Source organism: Aureococcus anophagefferens (assembly GCF_000186865.1).
Source record: "Aureococcus anophagefferens unplaced genomic scaffold AURANscaffold_5, whole genome shotgun sequence".
Taxonomy (NCBI): domain Eukaryota; class Pelagophyceae; order Pelagomonadales; family Pelagomonadaceae; genus Aureococcus; species Aureococcus anophagefferens.
This window is the reverse complement of record NW_008705565.1, coordinates 2,275,244-2,298,272: the sequence shown is the minus strand read 5'-3', so window position 1 is coordinate 2,298,272 and position 23,029 is coordinate 2,275,244. Positions and strand designations below refer to the sequence as shown.

The following is a 23,029-nucleotide window of genomic DNA, read 5'->3' as shown; positions in this document are numbered from 1 at the left end:
CAGCTCGGATATCAAATTCACGGACTCCGTGCGGTCCTCGACGACGTTGAAGAGCATGTCGTGCTCGTCGCCCGCGGACCAGTCGGAGAAGACCGTCTCCGCGTCCTGACCGCTCGGCACGGGCCACTGGGGCATCCACTGCGCGTTGATGAGGAGCTTCAGGGACCCGTTGATGTAGGCGCCCGTCGAGTACTCCGTCTCGCCCTTGAGGCACTCCGTCGCCGTCGAGTTGGGCAGGCACGAGTAGTCGTCCGCGTTCACCAGCAGTTCGCTGCGCGGCGACGCGTCGCAGAATCCCCGCCGCGCGCAGTCCTCGAGCTTGGCCCAGTGGTCGATGCCGTCGAACATGGCGCCCGGCGGGACCGTGCCCGTGGACCCGTAGAGCAGCGTCGGCAGCCAGTCCGTGACGTGGAAGAGGCCGCCGTAGCGCCGCCGCGCGGACGCGTCCGTCACCCCGAGAAGCCGCGAGTGGACGAACGCGTGGGTCCGCACGCCGCCCTCGAAGTAGTAGCCCTTCATGCCCCGCAACGGCCAGTTCGAGCCCGCGCCGGAGACCTGGGGCTGCGCGCCGTTGTCGGACGCGCAGACGAAGACCGTGTCGTCCCAGTGGTTCGTCTCGCGCAGCGCGTCGACGACGTCGCCCGCGACGTTGTCCGTCGCCACCGTCGCCGCGGCGAAGGCCCGGCGCTCGATGTTCGCGATGGCCTTCAATTTGTCCGTCCACCAGCCGTCCTCCGCCAGAGGCGGCGTCTGCATGGGCATGTGGACCGTCGGCGACGCGAAGTAGAGGAGGAGGGGCTTCGACGGGTCGCGCGACCGGATCTTCTGGGAGGCCACGTCCCGCAGGATGTAGAGCCCGTAGTCGCCCGTGCGGTTCGTCACGGGCGTCGTGCCGTTCTTGAGGTCGAACCAGCAGCCCGCGCCGTCCATGCCGCAGAACGAGACCTCGGAGACGTGGTTGAAGTGGTCCTCGAAGCCGCTGTAGTAGCCGAAGAAGGTGGAGAACCCCCGCGACGTCGGCAGGTAGCGCGCGTTGTAGTGGCCCAGGTGCCACTTGCCCACCATGACGGCCTCGTAGGCGAGCCGCTCGTTCGCGTACTCAGGCCCCAGGGCTCGTTGCCGCTGAGCATGGAGTGCTGCATGCCCGTCGACGCGGGGTAGCGGCCCGTCAGCAGCGCGGCGCGCGCGGGCGTGCAGAGGTGCATGCTGTAGTACCGCGTCAGCCGCACGCCGCCGTCCGCCAGGGCCTCGAGCCGCGGCGTCGCCCACGACAGGTCCGTCGACTCGGCGCCGATGTCGTTGAAGCCCTGGTCGTCGATGAGGAAGAGCACGACGTGCGGGGCCGTGAGCGTCGCCGCCGCCGCGGCCGCCGGCGCGGCCCGCGCGCCGGCGGCGCTCCGGCCCGCCGCGAGCTCCGGCGACGAGCCGCCGAGGCCGTAGGCGGCGAGCACGCTCTCGAGCGCGGCCTCGCTGTAGGCGACGCCCCGGTCGTCGACGGACACCGTCGCCAGCGCAGGCGGGGACGCGTCCGAGTCGACCGCCGGCGCGCCGCCCGCGACGAGGGCCGGCGCGGCCGCGGGGCCAGCGCTCGCGCGCAGCCGCGCGGCGAACGCCAGCGCCGCCGCGCAGGACAGGGCCGCCACCGCGGCGACGCGCCGCCGCCAGGAAGGCGCCGCGGCGGCGCGGCCCCGGCCGAGCATGCCGGCGTCGGCCATCGGTGCAGTCCACCGCAGAGGGGCTGCCTCCGTGCGACGCGAAATAGATCATCTTCATCTCTTGGATACGTGGGGCGAGATGCAGCGGCACAAGTCTCGTGCTCACATCGCACTCGGAACCTCGTCTCACATCAAGATAATCCTCGCGCCACGCCGCGTCCTCGCGCGGCCAAACCTCGCACGCCCATGTCGCTCGCGCAGGTAAAACGCAAAAATGGGTGATTCGATCGATTACGTCAAGTTCATGGTCATGTGCGCCTGCCGCGCCTCCTCCCGGGAGTCCGACGTTCAGAAGTCGCATTCAGGTATTTTGGCGCCTACGGCGTCACCATGACCATCTCCGCCGACTACTTCTGGGGCCCCAACAGCCCCGTGAAGATGGACTACGTGTGCGGCACCGGCGTCCTCCGCGCGCGGTCGCGAGGCTTTCGAGAAACTGTCTCGAGAGACGTCGCGCGACGGATGTCGACGCGCCCCGCGACCCCCCGCGCAGCGCCGTGCCCCTCGACCCCATCGGCGAGTTCTTCACGCGCACCGTCGGCATCTGCTTCCTCATCATGACGCTCGGCAAGACGCACTTCGGCGTGTCCGAGGCCGCGTGGATCAAGCAGACCATGCTCTTCAACGCGGGCATGATCTTCTTCTTCTACCAGAACGGCAACTCCGACGGCGCCCACTTCACGCCCTGGCTCTGGCAGGCGCAGGCGGGCATCTCCGCGGCGCTCACGTTCTGGGGCAAGAAGACGATGGACGACATGAAGCTCTCGTTCTAGGTCGGCCGCCCGACGAAGCAGAAGAACACCCGCCGCGGGCGCGAGGACCCGGGTCTCCGGCGAGTGCCGCCCCCCCCAAGCACTAAGTCCCGCCGCTAGAAACGCCGCTCACGCGCGCCGCGCCTTCTTCCCCGGCGGCTCGTCGGCGAGCCGGATCGCGCCGCGGAGCTCGTCGGCGTCGCCCGGCGCGTCGACGCCGATGGCGCGCTTGACGAAGCGGCGGAACGTGTCCGGCGCGACGGGCGCGCCGTCCGGCGCCGCGCGCGCGAGGTCCCGGAGCCGCTCCTCGAGCGCCGGGTCGCCGGCGGCGGCCGCCGCGCGGTCGAGGGCCTCGCGCCACCGGGCCGCGTCGACGACGAGCCGGTGCCGTTCGCACCACGCGAGCCACTGCTGCCAGCCCGCCGCGCGCCGCACCGTCCGCGACGACCCGACGACGACGAGGCCGCGCGTCGCCCGCCCGAGCACGTCGCGGAGCGCGGCCTCGGACAGGTCGGACCCGACGTCGCCGGCCTCGTTGGACCGCACGCAGCTGACGACGACGAGGTCGAAGGCGCGGCCCCGGAAGTCGCCGGGCGCGCCGCACGCCACGTCCGGGAGCCGCGCCGCGAGGTCGTCGGCCTGCGGCCGCGTCGCGGCGACGACGGCGACGTTTTCCGCGCCGAGGCCCGCCTCCAACGCCCGCTCGACGAGCAGCGCGACGCGCGCGGCCTCGCGCCCGTTGACGAAGGAGCCGCCGCGGCGCCGCTCGAAGGGCGCGGCCGCGGACCTGTGTGGAAACCAACCACTGGTTTGGGTGGTCCTGACCAAACTTGAGAATTCTCTAGCTCGGTCAAATCGAAGTCGATTCGGCTGATTTTTGGACGAATCCATTGCTCTCGTCGAGTTCTCGAAGCACAGCGAAGAAGTCTGGTCCAAATCGTTCGATTACGCGCACATTGAAGTCGGGTTGAAGATTTGACTTCCACACAGCCGCGGACGCGCCCGTCTCGACGAAGCACGCGGGCGCGGCCGCGCGCGGCCAGGGCAGGCCCGCCACGGGCGCGAAGTCCGCCGCCGACGCGCCGCTCCCGCCGGCGCCGCCGTAGAAGTGGCGCGACGCGAAGTCCGCGAGCCGCGGGTGCTGGCGGTAGTTGCGCGTCAGCTCGGTCGCTTCGACGGCCGCGGACCGGAACCGGTGGAGCAGCGACCGCGGCGCGTCGACGGCCTCGCCGCAGAGCGCGAGGCGCTCGCAGCCGCAGCGGAGCAGCGGCACCAGCGCCTACGAGCGCGTCGTCGAGCGAGTCCGCGGCCGCGCGGGAGGGAGGCGACGCGCGACGGAAGATGAAGAGTGATGGAAGTAGGAAGTTCGAGAGGAAACACACTCAGGGATATGAACCAAGGAGTCGTCAGAGGGCGGCCATTTTGGCGCGCCGTCGGGTAGAAGTCACCAAATATTTGGAAAAGGGCATCATCGCGCGATCGAAAAAACGGACGCGGGCGCGGGACGTCGAGCTCGTCGGACGCGTGCGCGTCGTCGTAGAGGATGGCGCGGAAGGCGCCGAGGGGCCGGAGCTGGGGCGTCGCCGCGGCGAGGGTCGTGCAGCAGATGACGTCCGCGGCCCGGAGCACGTCGCCGCGGAGCTGCGCGTCCGCGGGCGCCTTCGCCGCGGGCGGCTCCGACGTCGCGCGGAGCGCCGCGATCTCCTCGAGCAGGCCGTCCCGGCTCTCGACGGGCGCCTCGAAGCCGCCGGCGTCCGCGGCGCGCCAGGGCTCGCCGGCGACGTCGACGGCCCAGCCCTCGCGCGGCGGCCGCGCGTCGTCGCGCGGCGCGAACGCGACTTCCCCGTCGCCCCTCGAGACGCGCCAGCCCCGGCGGCCCTGCCGGGAGCCCGCGGGCCGGACGCCGTCGGAGAAGAAGCACACGAGGTCGCCCTTGGCGTAGGCCGGCCGGCCCTCGGCGCCGGGCCGCGCGGGTCCCGCGACCTCGACCCAGTCGCCGTTGAGCTCGGCGTCGTTCGACACGCCGACGCACGTCGCGACGGTCGCCGCGGGCCGGACGGCGCCGCCGCCGCGCCGCGACCGGCGCCAGGCGTCGCGCGCGTCGTCGCGGGCCTTGGCGAGGTCGCCGAGCGCCAGGCCGTCGAGGTCGCGGCACGCGTCGCGCTTCGCGGCGTCGCGCGCGGCCGCGGCGCGCGCCGCGGCGCGCGCGGCCGCGGCGGACCGCGCGGCCGCGACGCGCGCCTCGAGGGCGAGGGACGCGTCGCCGCCCGCCCCGCCGACGGCGACGACGTCGAGGCCGAGCGCCGCGCAGCGCCGCGCGAGCGCGGCCGCGGCCGACGGCGACTCCGCGGCCGCGAGCGCGGGCTTGAGGCCCAGCGTCGCGGCCCAGTGCTTGAGCACGTGGGCCGCGACCGTCGTCTTGCCCGAGCCCGGCGGGCCCAGCACGAGGGACGCCGTCCGCGAGCAGCACGCCAGGACGCCCGCGGCCTGCGCGTCGTCGAGCCCTCCGCGGCCCGCGTCGATCGCGGCCCGCGCGCGGGCGTCGAGGGCCGCGCCGCCCGGCGCGACGGCGGCCATGGCCGCGACGGACATGGGCCGCCTCGCCGCCCGGAAGGGCGACGCGGCCGTGAAGGTCCGGACGTCCGCGCACGCGCCGGAGGCGAGCGCGTCCGCGAGGCGTCCCACGTAGTCGAGGCATGTCGACAGAGCGTCGTCGTCCCCGCGCGCCACGGCGTCGGCGTCGTACTCGTCGACGACGAGCACGTTGCCCGGCCACCGGCGCATCTTCCGCGCGGTGTCGTCGACCATGACCTGGGCAGCAAAAGGGTGCGAAATTCCCAACTTCAAAGGCTCCTATCTCGGTCGTTTTCCGCTCGTTTCGGCTGATTTTTGGACGAGCGATCATCTCTCGGAACGGTCTCGAAGCGTGGGTGCTGTTTGCGAAACGCGCGCGCGCGGAACACTCACGTTGAAGCGACGTTGAATCACCCTTTTGCTGCCCTGACCATGACCGTGTTCGTCGCGTCGAAGCCAAACGCCGCGCCGTCGTGGGCCCAGACCTTGTCGAGGCAGCGCACCGTGTCCCAGGCGTGGCGCCGCCCGGCCTCGTCGTCGTCCGGGGCGTTGAACTCCGCCGCGTAGAGCTCGGGCGCGCCGCCCGACCCGCAGAGCGCGCGGACCGCGGGCTCCGCGTTCCGCCTCTGCATCGACGTGTAGAAGGCGAAGACGACGTCCGCGCGCCCCGCGAGCGCCGCCACGAGCTCGGCGGCGCCCTCGCGGAGGTAGTAGTAGAGGCGGTTTGTGTGCACGAGGTCCGGCGGCCGCGCGCCGGGGATTCTGGCCGTCGTCCGCACGAGCAGGGTCCCGTTCATGTCCGCTAGAACGAGCAGCCGCCGGCCCGCCGTCGCGCCGGCGCGCGACGCGTCGGGCCGCACGGCGACGCCGGGCGCCCGGTCCCGGGACGGCGCCGCGTCCCGCGCCGGCGCCGGGGACCCGGTCGCCGCGGACGCGGTCGCCGGGGACTCCGTCGCCGCGTCGCGCGGCGGCGCCGGGGACCCGCGCGCCGCGCCGAGCACCGCGAGGCGCAGGAGCGGGTTGAGCCGCGGCGCGTCGCCGGCGACGAGGGCCGCGAGGGCGTCGCGGCGGCGCAGGAACGGCTCGCGCGGCGGGCCGACGTCGAGGCGCCAGGCGCCGTCGCCGACGCCGCGGCGGCAGTCCTCCGCGGCGGCCTCGGAGCCGAACGCGAGGGTCACGCTGCGCCGCTTCGCGTGGACCTCGACGCAGGTGCCCTCGGCGACGGCGTCGCGCAGCGGGTCGCCGCGCGAGACGACGACGGCGTCGCCGCAGCCCATCGCCAGCGCGCGGAACGCGGCCGCGTCGAGGGCCGTCGAAAACGCGAGCGCCCCGGGCCGGCCCGGCGCCGCGGCGGGCGCCGCGACGCCCGCGGCGGCCGGCGGCCCCCGCAGCCGCCTCCGCGCGCGGCCCGCGGCGCCGAGGTGGTCCGCGACGAGCGCCGCGTGCGTCGCTCCGAAGAACGCGCCGTGCGGGCCGACGACGCAGCCCTCGAGCCGTCGCGCGTCGACGGGCAGCCTCCGCGCGAGGTCCGCCGCGGGCGTCGCCGCCGCGGGCGCGTCGGCGTCGCGGAAGCCGCCGGCGACGGCGCGCCGCGGCCCGTCGGGCGCGTCGGCGACGTGCCAGCCCGCCCGCGGCGGCGAGCGCGCGTCCGACGCGCAGTGCGCCACGAGCCCCTCGGGCCGGCCGAACGTCGCGCCGACCCACCAGCCGCGCGCCGCGCGCGAGAAGCGGAAGTAGAAGACGACGAGGTCTTCGCGGGCGTACGCGGGCCGCTCGGTCCAGGCGTCGTGCGCCCGGCACCGCGCGAAGCGGCCGCCGAAGCGGCCGTCGAAGACGCACGCCTCCGGCTCCGCGACGAGGCCGCGGTCGCCGAGGCCCTCGTCCTCGGACTCGGACGGCTCGCCGAGGCCGTCGTCGGGCTCGTCGGACTCGTCGTCGCTCGCGGCCTCGCCGCCGACGTGCGCGAGGTCCAGCCCCAGCGCCGCCGCGTCGCGCCGGTCGCCGGCGCCGAGGAGCGGGAGCGCGCCCGCGCAGTTCGCGAGGAGCCGCGCGCACACGGGCCGGTAGCACTCGGCGCCGAGGCACCGGTCCGTGAGCCGGAAGAGCGACGCCGGGTCGAGCTCGACGCGCTGGCCGAGCGCGCCGTCGTCCGGCGCCGCGGCGCCCGCGAGCGCCGCATCCGGAGGCGCGCCGCCGCACCACGCCAACGCCCGGGCCAGCGCCGGCGCGCCGAGCGACGCCGCCACGTCCAGGACCTCGACGAGGAGCGCGTTCGGCGCGCGGCCGTCGGCCTCCTTCGCGCGCGCGATGGTCGCCATCGCGCCCGCGAGCTCGCGCGCGTCGCCCGCGCCGCCGACGTCCCGCGGCGGCGGCCGCGGCGGCGCGGCCGGCGCCGCCGGCGCCGGCGCCGGCGGCCGCGGCGCGGCGACGACGAGCGGCGCCGTCGGCCGCGCCTCGGCGACGACGACGGGCGACGCGCCGAGCGGCTCGGCCGCGGACGCGTAGTCCGGCGCGCTCCGCCGGAGCTCGCCTTCGCTGTGGGCGAACTTGCACTTGTCGCCGTAGGCGCAGGGCCGCCCGTTGACGATCTGGAGGCACATCTTGGTCTTGTACCTCACGTCGAGGTGCGCGGGCTCCGCGAGCTTCCGCGGCCCCGCGTAGCCGTAGGCGCGGTTGACCTCCTGGGCCTGCGCGTAGCGCGCGAGCGACGCGGGCATCGCGGCGCGCGGCGGCGCCGCGTAGGCCGGCGTCTGCGGCGCGGCGTAGGCCGGGGTCGGCGCGCCGTACGGCGCGGCCGCCGCGTAGGCCGGCGCGCGCGCGGCCGCGGCGCCGGCGTAGTAGGCCGCGTAGTGCGCGGCGGCGTGGGCCGTGTACCCGCTCTGCAGGTTCGCCGCCGCCGCGCCGCCGCCGCGGTGCTGCGTGAACTGCGGGTGCTGGCCCGCCGCGGGCGGCGCGTACTGCTGCTGCTGCGCGTACTGCTGCTGCGCCTGCTGCTGCGCGGCCGCCGCGTGGGCGCTGGCGTAGGGGTCCGGCCGCTGGCCCGACATAGTTTTTGGTGTCGCGTTAGGCCCGCAGCGGCCTCGCGCTCAGCTCCATAGCACTTCGTGCTGCCTGCGCCTCGGACGCCGGGCGCCGGGGGTTGCGGCATTGACGTCGACCGGGCCGCCGCGGCGGCCGCGGACGCCCTCGGCGCAGCCGCAGCCGCGACCCCGGCCGCCGGGGGTCGTCTGACACATCCCGCCGGACGCGTTCTGCGCCGACCCGGTCCGCGCGTCCTACAGCCCCCACGCCGTGAGCGCGTGCTTCGACCCCGCGCGCGCGCACCCGCGGGCCGCGTGCCTCCGGCGGCGGGCGGGGGCGGCTTCGGTATCACCAGACCTCGAGGTCCTTGCCCGCGTACGCGGGGAGCAGGTGGCGGTGCTCGTTGTAGGTCGCGACGAGGGCCTCGACGTAGCGGGCGTGGTACTTGGCGACGTCGGCCATCGTCGGGCTGTCGATCTTCGGCAGGACGACGGGGTCGCCGACGGCGCTCACGCAGGGCACGCGCCGCGGGAGCACGGGGCAATACCAACACCCGACGCCGAAGCCGAAGGGGAGCGAGAACCGCTTCGTCATCCAGAGGCGGCACCGCAGGATCGGCCCCCAGCGCTGGAGGGGCAGCATGCCGTACATCTGGGATTCGCCGAGGTGGTAGACGGGCACGAGGTCGTAGCCGTGCTCGAGCGCGAGCTTCACGAAGCCGAAGCGCCGCTTGAGGAACACGCGCTCGTGGACGGGGTCCGCGAGCACGACCTCGTCGATGCCGCCGGGGATCACGGCGAGGTCGACGCCGCGCCGCATCTCCGTGGCGACGGTCTCGCGCATCGCGCCGATGCCGCCGACGGTCTGCATGAGCTGGCGGTTGAAGGGCATCTGGAAGCAGATATCGCTGACGACGGCGCGGCAGTCGGCGCGCGAGCCCACGGCGAGGCAGTTGATGGCCACGACGCCGTGGGGATGGTGCGCGAAGACCGCGGGCTTCGCGCCCGGCGCCCGGCGGAGGCCCGCCTCGTTCATGATGGCGTGGCTGGGGAACCAGTCCTGCGTCGGGCGGGCGGGATTTGCGCGCGCGCGCGCGGTCCGACGGACGCCGGCGGATTGCGGTCATGCGCTGCAGGAACTTGATGAAGGCGACGCGACGCGGCAGCGGCGGCGCGTTGGCCAGCGTCGCCCAGATGCCGCACGTGAGCGCGAGGCCCCGGGGCAGCCCGAAGAGAACACTGGGGAGCCAGAGGGTCGCGCTGGGGAGCACGACCCACATGCCGATCCAGAGCGAGAGCGCGCACGCCGACAGCGCCACGGCGTGCTCGCCGTCCTTGTCCATGGTCACCGCTGCCGCGGCGATGGCCGCGCTCGTCTGCATGCTCGAGGCGAATCCAGAAGCAACCGCGATGATGACACGCTTTCAAGTTCAAGCACACGTGTGCGATGACGTCAAACACCCGGCGCGGCAGCGCCCACGTCCCCGTCGCATCGACCAGCCCCGTCGAGCGCGACGATGCGACTCACACCGGATTAGGCGGCGCGTCGGCGAGCGCGGCGAGGCGCTTCTTCTCCGCGCGCTCGGCGCGGATGGCGGCGATCTCCTCCGGCGTCCGCGCGTTGATGGCTGCGCGCTCCTCCGGCGACCGCCGCGGGCGCCGCCGCCGCCGGCCGCGGCCGCCGGGCCGGTGCTGCGCCTGCTTCTGGAGCCGCCGCGCGTCGCGGATCCAGTCCTCCTCGACGAGCGGCATGCCGTCGAAGCGTCGCGCGCCGGCCCAGCGGTCGCCGACGAGCGCGCCGTCGACGCGATGGGCGCGGCCCAGCGGCAGCGACGCGACGCGCTCGAACTGGCCCGCGCCGCCTTCCCTCCGCATCAGATAGACCGCGTCGTCGCAGTCGAACGTGACGGAGAGGCCCGCGAGGGCCCCCTTCGCCGCCTCCGCGGCGTCGGCCGACGGGAAGTGCGAGAGCGTGAGGTGCGGCGTGAAGACGCCGTCGCGCTGCTGGTGGTGGCACGTGGGCAGCGCCCGCTGCAGGGCGTCCTGCAGCGCGCGCAGTTTCTCGACGTCGTCGGCGCGCGGGCCGACGTAGAGCACGCCGCGCGCGCGGCCGCCGAAGACGCCCAGGGCGTCGAGCGTGACGGAGAAGGGCTCGAAGTCGCAAAGCACGGGCGCGACGGCGTCGACGGCCTCGGCGAAGTGCGCCGGCGGCACCAGCGGGTACAAGAGGTTGATATGCGGCGGCCAGCGGTAGAGGCCCTTGTCCCGCAGCTGGCGCCGCGCGCTTTGCAGGTCGTGCCAGGCCGCCTCCGGCGGCACGAGCGCGATCGTCGCCGTGTGCACGAGCGGCGCTTCGAATGCTGAGCACGACGCGAGCACGGAAAGCGTCATAGATGCGCGGACCATCGAATTTGCCACAGGGAGATTGCGCAACCTTCTTGTTGTTCAACTTGCTGCGGGTAAAAGTCGGACGAGTTTCGTACGCGTGGTCGTCGACGTCTCGCTTGCGGACCCTATCTTGCAATAAAATGGCGCCTCGCGAGGCCAGCCCGGTGCCGCTCGCGCAATGGGGCAGCATGCTCACGGCAGCGACCTGCGCCATGGCCGACGAGCCGATGGCAGCCCCGCACGCAGCCCACCGGGTGACGCCCGAGAAGGCGGCAGCCTTGCACGCAGCCCACCGGGTGACGCCCGACGCCGCGCTGCGCGAGCTCGCCCGCGTGGAAGCTGCCGCGGACGTCGCGACGCCCGTCGAGGCGGAGCTGGCGGCCGTCGGCGACGCCGAGGTCTTGGCGGAGATGTCGCGCTCGTCGCAGTGGCAAGCGAGTTTGAAGGGCTGGCTGACGCACCACGAGGTCTGCAGCTCCGCGTCGGCGAGCCGCACGGCCGCGCTGCTCTGGCGCGGCGGCTTCGACTCCTTCTGGGCGCTGATGCAGGCCGACGAGGACGCGTTCAAGGCCCGCGGCCTCGAGGACAGGCGCGCGTCCCGCCTCGCGGCCGCGCTGCGGCGCGACCGCGCGGCCGTCATCGCGCGCCGCGACGACGCGGACCGGGCGCTCGAGCTCGTCCAGAAAGCGGCAAAGGCGGGCCGCGAGGTCCACGTGGCCGTCTACGACGGCGACGAGTCGCTCGCGTCGGTGCGCGTGTCGGCCGCGGGCCTCGCGGCGGTCATCGCCGACGAGGCCGAGGCGCCGGGCCCGTGGGGCGACGACGGCGCCTCCGAGCCGGAGTCCGAGGCGTCAGAAGCGCCCAAGGACTTCCTCCTCTTCCCGTCGACCTTCGCGCCGCTCCCGGCCGCGGAGGAGACCCCGAAGAAGCCGCGGCGCCTCTCGCCTCCGCGGCCGGGGCGCCTCTCGCCCGTGCAGGGCGCCGCGCCGCTCTTCCCGCGCGTCACGCCGCCGAACGAGGTCGCGCTCGAGCCCGTGCAGGGCGCCTCGCCGCTCTTCCCGCGCGTCACGCCGCCGAACGAGGTCGCGCTCGAGCCCGTGCGCGCGCTGTTCCGGCCCGCGTCCGCGCGCGCGGCGGCGGTCGAGGACGTCGCGAAGCCGCCGCGCGCGAAGTCCGCGCCGCTGAAGGCCCTCCGCGGCTGCCTCTCGCGGTCCCGGTCCGCCGGCGTGCTCGAAGACCGCCGCGTCTCCTTCGTCGACTCCGCGCCGCCCATGCGCATCGTCGGGTAAGACATCCTACTCTTGCGGCATCATGGCGGCACCATGCAGCTGGAACAAAATAGGGGGAGGCGATGCTTGCCTGAGCTGCAATGTCGTCCTGGAGCGACGTCGTCGCCTGCGCGAGCGACGACGCCGCAGCCACGTTCCTCGAGCACGGCGTCGCCGTGATCCCAAACGCCGTCGACGACGCCACCGTCGACGCCTGCCGGACGCGCGCCATCGAGGACCTCGCGGCCTGCGAGGCCGCCGTCGCTCAGCGGCTCGAGGCGCTGGACCCGACGGCGCCCGACGCGCACCACGAGGCCGTGCGCTGCGAGCGCTGCGACTTCGCGGAGCTCGTGCGGCGCGACGGCGGGCGCTGCGACGTCCGCGTGCGCTGCGGCGACGCGCCCTACGCGGACCTCTTCCGCCACGAGGCGATCCTGCCCGCGGCGCGCGCGGCGCTCGGCGGCGGCGACGTCGTCCTCCTGTACAGCGGCGTCATGGTCGCGCGCGCGGGCGCGGCGGAGGACCAAAAGTGGCACAAGGACGGCGACCACCTCTTCGCCGAGGGCGGCGACCAGCCGCCGCACGCGCTCACCGTGTTTATTCCGCTCCAGGACCTGACGCCGTCGAACGGGCCCACGGAATTCCGACTCGGCTCGCACCGACGGTCCGCGGAGAGCCCCCCGAAGCGCTCCCGGCGGTCGCCGGTGGCGCCGACGTGCGCCAGGGGGTCCGCGCTCCTCTTCGACTACCGCGTCGACCACCGCGGGCTCGCGAACCGCTCGGAAGCCGATCGCCTCGTCTTTTTCATGGCCTACGCGCGGCCCTGGTTCCGCGACGCGAAGAACACGCGGTCCAAGGTGCCGCTGTTCCCGGCGACGTTCGCGCCCTGGGCGCCGCGCGCGCTCGCCGCGGACGCGGCGGACGACGCGGTGCTGACCGGGGAGGACTCGGGCGAGCGCTTCGTGCTGTTCGAGATGACCGTGGACCTCGGCGGCGAAACGTCGGGCACGATCCGCGTGCACGACGGCGACGACGCCATGGACCTCGCGCGCGCGTTCTGCGAGAGGCACGCGCTCGACGAGAGCGTCCGCGCGCCCCTCGCGGACTCGATCCTCGAACAGGCGGCGCTCGCGCGGGGGTCCTAATCCCTCGAGGAGCCTAGGTTGGTTAGGATAGACTACGCGTAGACGGATTTCAAGGTGGGCACCACGCTCAGGCCCGTGTGTTCGACGTCCTCGAGCGCTTGTTGGTGCCTGGCGAGACATTGGTATTCCATGCCAAGCGCCTTTGCCAAATCAGCCATCTGCTGTGTGTTCTCTGGGGCGATTTCGGTGCGCATGAGGAGTGCTTCTTTCTCGGCAATGCGCTGCCTGGTCAGTTCCATCCGGTTCGTAGCTCGAAGTTGTGCGTCATAGATTTCGCTGTCGCTCAACTGTGGGACATCGGGGCATCGCGATTCCGCGCGGCCGTCGCGGCCGCTCCGCCAGAACGAAAAGATGTGCCAGACCACCTCATTTGGGAGAGGCGCGGCGCGCATGGGCGCGCGTTTCGTCGATGCCCCGGGCGCACCGAAAAGGCGCTGGAGGACGGGATCCGCCGGCGGCGTCGCGCGGCCGCGCGCGCAAAGCAGGCGCAGCCGCACGAGTTCGACGCGCGGCTCTTTCAAGTAGCTTCGATAAGATCCGGCCGCCAGCACGCCGGCTAGAAATCCAGGGAAGTTTGCATACGTGAAGTGGCTATGATACTCAGTAAAGTAGGGGTCATCAGCGATAGCCATTCGCTCACGTGTCCCATCTGGTCTCACAGCGAAGCACGCGTGTAAAGCAGTGTCCAAGTCCGCGCCATGAAGAAGGAGCGTTTTGATTGTCTCAAAGTGCGGCGCATCGGCCATGGCGATAAATAGCACTGTGCGCTCTTCGAGGCAGTCCGTGATACCAGAAACGTTATGCTCGGGGTCGTAAGCAAGACCCCAAGTATCGATTTCAGCACCGTATTTCAGAAGCATCGAGACTCCGACTGCATTACCCCGGCGAGCGCAAACAGCTAGGGGAGACTCTTGGTACCGTATAGTCTCTGTCTTGCCTGTAAACTTGCGATTGGGGTCTGCACCGTTTTCCAGGAGGAGGGAAATGCAAGCGTTCGCTTTATCGTGGCGGTCGACAAGGCAGCGGACTTCACGGAGCTCGAAGTCGCCACTCTCGTCCTCTCCATACCCTGAACTGTGGAATACGTCATAGAAGAACGGAAAGAGGGTGCATGCACATCCCAATACCGTCATGTCGCCATCCGCGTTCGTCGCGTTGACATCTGCGCCGCCGCGCTCGATGAGCGTGCGGACGGTCTCGACGCACACCTCGCGGGAGGCGTGAGCGTAGCCGCACGCATACATGAGAAGCGACGCGGGCGAATAAAATTGACCTTGCTGAGTAGCGAGCGAACGGTACATGTCATCAATTCGAACAGACCCGCCATTTACGCCCTGTGTAAGCTCCCGAAGAGTCTGCCAGTGTTCCACGCCACCGTGAACGCCTTCGTGCACGACCGTGAGTTCGACATCCTCGAGCCTGTGAGCACCGAACACCTCGGACGCATACTCGTCGCTGTCGGACTCAGACTCGGACGCCATCTCGTGGCGCCGGCCGCTTTTGTTTTGGGCCTTTGCGGTAAATCCGCCGACAGCGATTCCGACACGTAAAAAACCGTCGAAGCTCGACGGCATCGGCGCAGACAAAGATCCAAACCTCCACCTTACTTCCCGCTCAAAATCCCGTCGAGCCACGCCCCGTCGACGCCCGGCGGCGCGCTGCCCGGCACGCCGAGCGTCAGCGCCGCGGCCGCGAGCCCCGCGCGCGCCGCGGATCGCAGATCCGCGCCGCGCGCGACGGCGGCCGCGGCGACGCCGCAGAGCGCGTCGCCGGCGCCGTTGGACGAGACGACGCGCGGCGGTTTCGGCGCGGGGAAGGACGTGACGACGTCGTCGCCGGCGACGGCGAGGAGCGCGCCGCGGTCGCCGCGCGTGACGAGGACCGCGCGGTCGCCGGCGTCGCCCGCGGCCTCGCGCATGGCCTCGGCGAGGCGCAGGGCCCGCTCGCCGACGCCGCCGGCGACGTCGGCGCCGAGGGCCGCGAGGAGCGGGTCGAGCTCGCGCTCCGCGGGCGTCACGACCGCGACGCGCGGGAGCAGCGCCGCGAACGCCGCGCCGGCCTTGGCCGCGGACGTGGGCTCGAGCCAGAGGGCCTGGTCGTCGGTCAGGGCGTCGAGGAGGGCGGCGTAGGTCGCGGCGTCGCCGTTGGCGTCGGCGACGACGACGCGCGCGCCCGCGACGGCCGCCGCGACGGCGCCGGCCGCCGGCCGCGGCGCCGCGTCCTCCGCGAAGACGGCGCCGACGAGGTCGCCCGCGCCGTCGTGGACGGCGACGTAGGTCGACGACGCCGCCGTCGCCGCGGCGAAGGACGCGTCGACGCCGTCGGCGGCGAGCGCCGCGAGGGACCGCGGCTCCGCGGCCGTCGCGAGCGTCGTACTCGCGCCGGCGCGCGCGGCCGCGACGGCGACGTTGCGGCCGACGCCGCCGAAGGTCGTCGACGCGGCGCCCGGCGCCGACGTCCCCGCGCAGGGCCCGCCGGCGCGGCCGACGACGTCGACCGTCGACGCGCCGACGACGGCGACGTCGGGCGGGCGCCGCGCCGGCCCGCCGCCGGCGCGCGCGACGGCGATCTCCGCGGCGACGCGCGCGTTGTTCAGCACGAGGGCGATGTTCGCCTCCAGCGACGCGCCGCCCGTGACCTCCTCGAGCTTCGCGAGGAGGAAGGGCGTCGCGTCCTTGCCCGAGACGCCCCGCGCGGCCGCGTCCTCGAGCGCCGCGGCGATCGCGCCGTCGATCGCGTCGCCGTCCATGGGCGCCGGGTTCGGCACGGCGAGGACGGCGCCGCTCGCGAGGCCGAGCTCCGCGTTCTTCGCCAGCCAGCCGGCGACGCCCGCGGCGTCGTCGTAGCGCAGCGGCGCGCGGTTGATCTTGTTGTTGTCGCTCGACCGCGCCGCGAAGAACGCCGCGAGGTCGTCCGTGCCGTAGCCGATGACGGCGACGCCCTGCGTCTCCAGGACCTCCAGCGTCTTGGGCACGTCCAGGATGCTCTTGACGCCCGCGCAGACGACGAGGATGGGCGTCCGGCCGAGCTCGACGAGGTCCGCGGACACCTGGGCAGGAAAAGGGTGCGAAATTCCCAACTTTGGAGGCTCGTATCTCGGTCGTTTTCCACTCGTTTCGGCTAATTTTTGGACGAGCGATCATCTCTCGGAGCGCTCTCGACGCGTGGATGCTTTTCCGGAACGCGCGCGCGCGGAATATTCATGCTGAAGCGAACTCGAATCACTCTTTTCCTGCCCCGGCGGACGCGTCGAACGTCGCCTCCGCGCCGCGGTGCACGCCGCCGATGCCGCCCGTCGCGAAGACCTCGACGCCCGCGAGGTGCGCCGCCACCGCCGTGCCGGCGACCGTCGTCGCGCCGACGAGCGCGCCGTCGTTGGCACTCCGGCTCGCGACGTCCGCGAGGTCCCGGCGGCTGCACTTGACCGCGGCGCCCCGGTCGCCGGCGACGGCGACGCGCTCGAGCTCGGCGTCGCTCAGGCCCACGCGCAGTTTCCCGTCGAGCACGGCGACCGTCGCCGGCACGGCGCCGCCCGCGCGCACGCGCGCCTCGACGGCGCGCGCCACCTCGAGGTTCCTCGGGTAGGGCATGCCGTGGGTGATGATCGTCGACTCGAGGGCGACGACGGGGCCGCGCCGGTCCAGCGCGGCGCGCACCTCGGCGCTGCAGACGACGCCGCCGCTGCTGATGCCGCGGCGCGGCGCGGCCGCGAGGGCTCGCCGGATGCGGAGAGCCATCATCGTCTGCCGCAGCATGTTGCCTGCTCCGTGGCCTTCAACAACCGGGAAGAGGCGCGTATCCTTAACTTGGTGGTCCCGGCCGCGGCATCCGGTGCACGGAAGACTCCGGCGATGGGTGGATGGGGCGGCGGGCGGTGGGCGGACGAGTCGCGCGCGCGGCGGGCGCTTGGTCGACGCCGCGGGGCCGGTCGCGGCGCCTACTCGACGAAGGCGATGACGCCCATGACGGCGGCGATGGCGGTCTCGACGAGGTTGGCCTTGAGCGAGTCCTCGTTGACGCCGCTGTCCTTGAACTTGAGCGCGACGGACGCGATCCACAGCGACGCCACGACCTCGATCGTCGAGAACGAGGACGTGAGGCACGACGTGCAGTAGGTCGTCGCCGCGATGACGGCGTTGGTCGTGAAGACGCCGCCCGAGGCCGCGTCGACGATGGTCGTGGAGCCCACGCCCGCGTACTTGTCGAGCAGCGCGCCGCCGACGGTCACGCCCGCGAGCGTCTTGCCGACGCCGACCGCGAGGTCCGCGGTGATGGGGCCGACGTCCGCGCCGCCGCGGATCTACGGCGTGCGGGGGGTGGGCGCGGGCGAGGGGCCTTTAGGAGGGGCGGGCGGGGGGGCGAGGCGTGGGTTTGGCGCGCGATGTTCTGACCGATTCGAATCGCGCGAAAATCGGGGCGTCGCGCGCGGAACGAGGCGTCGCGCACCTTGAGGGCCTTCTTGTTCGTGCCGAGGGCACAGGCAGACGTGATGAGCATAAGAAGCTTGTACATGGTCGAGCGGTGCGTGAGGTTCGGGTTGAGCAAATGGGTGGAGATTTGTATTCCGAGCGGTGCTGGCCGGTGTTGAGGCAGTGCGTCGAGTTTCGCCCGGCCACTCGACTCATCCACCTCTCGCCCCGCAAGCCACCAGACCCGCGCCGAGACGTCGCCAAAAGCTCTCTCCGAGGTCTTCAGACTTGTGGCACTCCCTGCGACAACGCGAACGCGGCCGCGGCACCCTCGACGTTGAACCCGGAGATGCAGCCGTCCAAAAAAAGGCTGCCCCGTTATGGCCGCCTCGGACCACGCCCGCCGAGTCGCGCCGCGGAAGAACGGCACCTTCTTCGGGCGCGACGTGCAGAAATGGCCGACCTGGGGCACGCGCTTCGTCGACGTGTCCGTCGACGTGCCGCACAACGGCCCCCTGCCCTTCGCGCTCGTGAGCTTTCGCCACGGCGGCGGCTGGTGCTACTGCGTCGAGCGCGTGCTCGCGACGCGGTGCGCCGCGCGGCCCACGGACGAGTGCGTGCTGGGCGACGGCGAGCGCGCGGCGTTCGCCGGCGACGCGCGCGCGTGCGAGCGGGCGCTGCTCCGGCGACACGCGGGCGGGGCGGCGCCGCTGCGGCGGCGCCACGACGCGCCCGCGGGGCCGCGGCCGCTGCCGCTGCGCTTCGTGAGCGCGCTGATGCACGAGTACCAGGGCATCGAGGTCGAGCACGTCGAGGGCGAGTTCCACGCCAAGTGCGAATTGGCGATCGCGGCGGGCGCCGCGCGGCGGCGCCGCGTCGACCCCGTCGCGGCCATGGCCCTCGTGCGCGGCGCGGTGCTCGACAAGCGCTGGGGCTCGGAGCTCGGGGGCCGCGCGCACGTGCGGCGCGTCTGCTGCTCCGCGGACCTCGAGCACCTCTGCTGGGAGCGGCTCGAGGGCCCCGGCGACCTCGACGATCTCAAGCACGGCGGCGACGCGCGGCGCCTCGTCGCGGCGCCGCGGCCGGGCCGGAAGCGCGCGTTCAAGAGCGTCTGGCTCGGCGAGTGCGACGTCGTCGAGGGCTTCTCCGAGCGCGCGCCGAGCCTCGCGGAGCGGCTCGGGGGTTTCGCGCGCGGCGGCGCCGCGGAGCGATTCCGCTTCGCGGTGCGCGTCGAGGAGGAGGGCGTCGCGCGGCCGGGCTTCGCGTCGGCCCTGAGCGCCATCTCCGGCGAGGGCCTGCGCGCGGACGCGTCGCTGGCCTCGCGGCCCGCGTCGAAGGAGCTCCACTTCGCGTCGCGCGGCGCGGCGCGGGACGAGCGTGCCCCAACTTCAAAGGCGCCGCTCTCGGCCGGTGTCCACTCGTTTCGGCTGATGTTTCGACGAGCGATCATCGCTCGGAGCGCTCTTGAATTTTTTGGTGGCGCGCGCGCGCGCGGCGCGTTCGCGTTGAATGCATCGCCAGGCTCGGCACGTCGTTCCGCGACGCGTTCACGGACCTGAACCTCGCCTACGAGGAGACGGCGGGCGACCCGGCCCAGGAGACCATGCTCTTCGCCGGGGAGCGCTTCGTCGAGGCGCTCAAGGTCTGCTGCGGGTCCGCGCGCGCCGTCGGCCGCGAGCGCCGCGCGTCGGGCTTCCAGGACTGGCTCCTCCGGCCGCCGGCGTCGCCCCAGGCCCTCGCAGCGGCGTCGGCCGACGCCGACGCCGCGGCCCTCGCCGCGGCGACGGCGCTCAGGGACGAGGCGCGGCGCCGCGAGGCCCGCTTCGCCGGCGACGCCGCCGAGGACCCGGCCGCCGCGCCGCGAACTACGGCCGCGCCGCCGGTCCCGCGCGAGGCCTTCGCCGTGACCTTCGACGCGGGGACGCTGGGCCTGTCCATCGACGAGGACCCGGCGGATTCTCGGGGCCCGCCGCCGGTGATCCGCGTCGCCGCCGGCGGGCCCGCGGAGGCCATGGGCGTCCGCGTCGGCGACGTCCTCGTGCGCGTCGGGCCCCACGCGGGGCTCTCCTACGCCGGCGTCCTCGAGGAGCTGCCGAAGCTGCCGCGGCCCCTCGCGCTCGGCTTCCACCGCGGGGCGGCGGCGGCGCCGGCGGGACTCCGCGACGGGGACGTCGTCCTCGAGCAGGCGACGGCCGAGGCGCGGCGGCCGGACGTCCGGCGGGCGACGCCGGCGGGACTCCGCGACGGGGACGTCGTCCTCGAGCAGGCGACGGCCGAGGCGCGGCGGCCGGACGTCCGGCGGGCGACGGCGACGGTCCGCGCGGCGCCGCTCGAGGCGGCCGTCGCGCGGTCCGCGGCGAAGCGGCGCGGCGCGCCGCCGCCGCCGGACTCGTCGAGCGACGACACGTCCGCGGAGCCGCCCGCGGCCCCGCCGACGCCCCTTTCCGTCGCGGAGCTCGACGACCCGCCGCCGGACAGCGACGAGAGCCTCGCGCGCGACGTCGCGGCGTACGGGCGTTTCCGGGACGCGGACGGCGGCGACGCCCGCGTCGCGTCCGCCGCCGCCGCCGCCGCCGCCGCCGGGTCCGCGCGCGACGCGGCGGACGCGGAGCGGTCCGCGCGCGCCGCCGAGGCCTGCGCGGCGGACGCGGCCGCGAGCCTCGACGCGCTCCGCCGCGAGAGGCTCGAGGCGCGCAAGCAGCTCGCCGTCGCGACGCGCCGCGCGGAGACCGTCGAGCGGCGCGCCGCCGCCGTCGTCCGGGCCCTCGACGCGCCGCCGCCGCCGCCGCCGCGGCCCGGCGCCGGCGGCCCCGCGCCGGCGGCGGCGGCCCCGCTGTCCGCGGACGCGGCCGCGATCCTCCGGGGGCTCCCGGGCCGCCAGGCGCTCCTGCCGTCGGTCGTCGACGACGCGGCCCTCGCCTTCCCGCCGCCGGACTTCGAGCCGTCCTTCGACTACCTCGGCGCGTTCTCGGACGCGGCCCCGGCGTCGAGCCTCGCGTCGTCGTCCGCGCGGTCGCCGCTCGCCATCGACCGGTCCCGGGGGCGGAGCGGGTGGTAGTAAGGGGTGCTCGGACTTGGCAAGGCCGAGGGGCGCGTGGACACCGGCGCGTCGCACGTCGTCGGAGGCGTCGGTTGGCGGCCGTTCGACGGCTAGGCTAGCGCTTATCCCTTGTCCGGCAACTTGAAGCCTCCAAAAGATCGAGCTCCCAAGCAGATCCTCCTCGAAACACACCCTCAATTCGTGATGAGCCGTGTCCATCGGGATCTTTTGCCCTCCCGCCCAGCCACGGCATTCAAACCGCCCGCAACCTCCCCCCAGCACTCCCATGCACCCCCGCACCCGCGCAAACCACTCACCGCGCCGCGCCGCAGGTTAGAACATCATGAAGCTCGCCCTCGCCCTCGTCCTCGCCCCCGCCGCCGCCTTCCAGGCGCCGGTCGCCCAGAAGGCGTCCGTCGTCGTCAAGGACTCCATCGGCGTCGACCCCGGCCCGATCGAGCCGTCCGGCCTCTTCTGGGAGGACAAGGAGTCCCTCGCGCGCCGCCGCGCCGTCGAGATCAAGCACGGCCGCATCTCCATGATGGCGTTCCTCGGCATGATGGTCCAGGAGCTCGGCATCACGTTCCCCGGCTCGATCAACCTCGACGGCTCGGTCCAGTTCTCGGACATCCTCAAGGACGGCATGGGCTTCGCCGCGCTCGCCAACGTGCCGACGCTCGGCCTCGTGCAGATCCTCGCCTTCGGCGGCATCGCCGAGACGGTCGCCATGCCCGCCACGGAGTACACGGGCGGCCCCCAGAACCTCCCCGGCGGCTACGACGGCTCCGCGGGCACCATCCCCGGCGGCTACCCCTTCACGACCCAGATCGAGGACCCCACGGCCCGCACGCGCGCGCTCACCTGCGAGCTCCAGAACGGCCGCGCCGCCATGATGGGCGTCACGGGCGCGATGATGCACTCCCAGCTCGACTCGTGCGACCACCACTTCTTCTACCCCATCACGCACAACTAGGCGCGTCCAAAGCCCCGCGGTGACGCTCGGCGCGCGCGCGCCTAAGGATGCTCCCACGGACCTCCGGTGTGTTCGCGTCGACAGCAGCACGGGTAGTAAACAGAACCCCTAGTCGGCCTTGTGGTCGATGTGGCCGTGGGGGACGTGGCCGACGCGCCACGCGGGCCACGCGCGGTCGAAGGCCGCCTCGAGGACGTGCTCCGCGGGCTCGTCGATGAGCGGCATGAAGGGGATGAGGCCCAGCCCGACGACCGTCGGCCCGAACTTGACCGCGCGCGGCATGGCCGCGAAGGCGTCCATCGAGAAGAGCGCGTGCGACTTGTGGACGGCGGTGTGGATCACGAAGGCGGGGATGGCGAGGGACACGAGGGCGTGGAACGTGAGCTTGTAGGCCGCCGTCGCCGCGAGCACGTCCGAGTCGTGGCCCAGGAGCTGCTTCCGGCGCACGTCGCAGCCTGTGTGGAGATCGACCGGTGAGCTGGGACGTCGAAATTCTCTCGCTCGGCCGCGTCGAAGTCGATTCGGGTGATTTTTGGACGAATCGATTGCTCTGATCGAGATCTACAGAAGCACAGCCGAAGTGATCGTGTCGAACTATTGAAGTCGGGTCGAAGCGTCGATTCGCGCGCGGGTCGGAGCCGGCGTCGTAGCAGACGTAGCCGACGGCGACGCCGTACGTCGCCGTGACCTGGGCAGGAAAAGAGTGATTCAAGTTCGCTTCAATGTGAGTGTTCCGCGCGCGCGCGTTCCAGAAATAGCATCCACGCTTCGAGAGCGCTCCGAGGGATGATCGCTCGTCCAAAAATTAGCCGAAACGAGTGGAAAACGGCCGAGAGAGGAGCCTTTGAAGTTGGGAATTTCGCTCCCGTTTCCCGCCCTGGCCGTGACCATCCAGGGCTTGAGCACGGGCCGCATGGACTCGCCGACGTCGCTGCTGTAGGCGACGTAGCGCGCGCCCTCGGCGGCCGCCGTCTTGACCGCCGCGGCCTTGCCCGCGGCCGCGGTCTTGAGCGCGGCGCCTTTCGCGAGCGTCGTCTTCGCGATGGCCAGCTTCGTCTTCAGCAGCACGACCTTGAGGCGCGCCAGCGACGCGCTGTAGGCCAGGTAGCGCTCGCCGCCGTGCTCCGGCTCCGGCGGCGCCGGCTCCTTTGGCGGCTCCTTGGACGCCTCGCAGAGCGCGGCGCCGCCGCGGGCGCCGTAGGCCAGGGAGCCGCCGTAGGCCAGGGACGCGCAGGCCAGCGCGCAGCGCTCCCCGCTCCGGAAGCAGGCCGCGGCGAAGCGCTCCAGGGACGCCATCGTGTGCTGGGTGGCCGGTCGAGGCCGAGGTCGCGCGCGCTGCCGAGGTCGAGGACGAGGTTGAGGCGCCACAGCATCTCCGCAGCACCTTGTCGTCAACGAGGGGGCGCGAGCAGCTATCCTGGAGTTTCGCGGCCCGCACCAGGACGCCCCCCTTTCAGACGGTCGGCCGCGCTTTAGTCGACACCTAGGCGCCCATGGGGCGCTGGAGGCGGTAGTGGAGGATGACCTCGATGTCGACGTCCGTCGCGAAGTGGGAGACGATCTGCGCGAGGGAGAGCTGGTCGTTGAGGACGACGCACTGGTTCTCGAGGGCGATGAGGAGCTCGAAGTCGTCGACGGGCGCGTACTTGAGCTTCATGCCCAGGAACTTCTTCAGGTGCTGGACCTTGAGCTGGTCCGACGTGCTCAGGTACTCGCGCGCGAGGCCCGGCACGCCCGTCTCGTGC

At 73.2% G+C, this 23,029-nt stretch overlaps 4 protein-coding genes across 4 annotated transcripts; 2 read left to right on the top strand and 2 right to left on the bottom strand.

The window, feature by feature from the left end:
- Window positions 1-8,410: 8,410 nt before the first annotated feature.
- AURANDRAFT_23825 (hypothetical protein) lies at window positions 8,411-8,881 on the bottom strand (the record flags this gene model as incomplete). Its single annotated transcript, XM_009036758.1, has 1 exon — window positions 8,411-8,881. The coding sequence occupies one exon, from the start codon at window positions 8,879-8,881 to the stop codon at window positions 8,411-8,413; it is 471 nt and encodes a 156-aa protein (XP_009035006.1).
- Window positions 8,882-10,676: 1,795 nt separating this feature from the next.
- Window positions 10,677-12,862, top strand: AURANDRAFT_62782 (hypothetical protein; the record flags this gene model as incomplete). The annotated part of the gene is made up of 2 exons (XM_009036885.1): window positions 10,677-11,734; window positions 11,833-12,862. The coding sequence occupies 2 exons, from the start codon at window positions 10,677-10,679 to the stop codon at window positions 12,860-12,862; spliced, it is 2,088 nt and encodes a 695-aa protein (XP_009035133.1).
- A 2,563-nt stretch (window positions 12,863-15,425) lies between these two features.
- Window positions 15,426-16,599, bottom strand: AURANDRAFT_23105 (hypothetical protein; the record flags this gene model as incomplete). Its single annotated transcript, XM_009036757.1, has 3 exons — window positions 15,426-15,911; window position 16,088; window positions 16,109-16,599. Coding segments are annotated over 3 exons (978 nt in total), but the record flags the coding sequence as incomplete, so codon positions are not given.
- A 4,055-nt stretch (window positions 16,600-20,654) lies between these two features.
- On the top strand, window positions 20,655-21,288 carry LHC19 (hypothetical protein; the record flags this gene model as incomplete). The annotated part of the gene is made up of 1 exon (XM_009036886.1): window positions 20,655-21,288. One exon carries the CDS (start codon window positions 20,655-20,657, stop codon window positions 21,282-21,284), a length of 630 nt encoding a protein of 209 aa, XP_009035134.1.
- Between the last annotated feature and the right edge of the window lie 1,741 nt (window positions 21,289-23,029).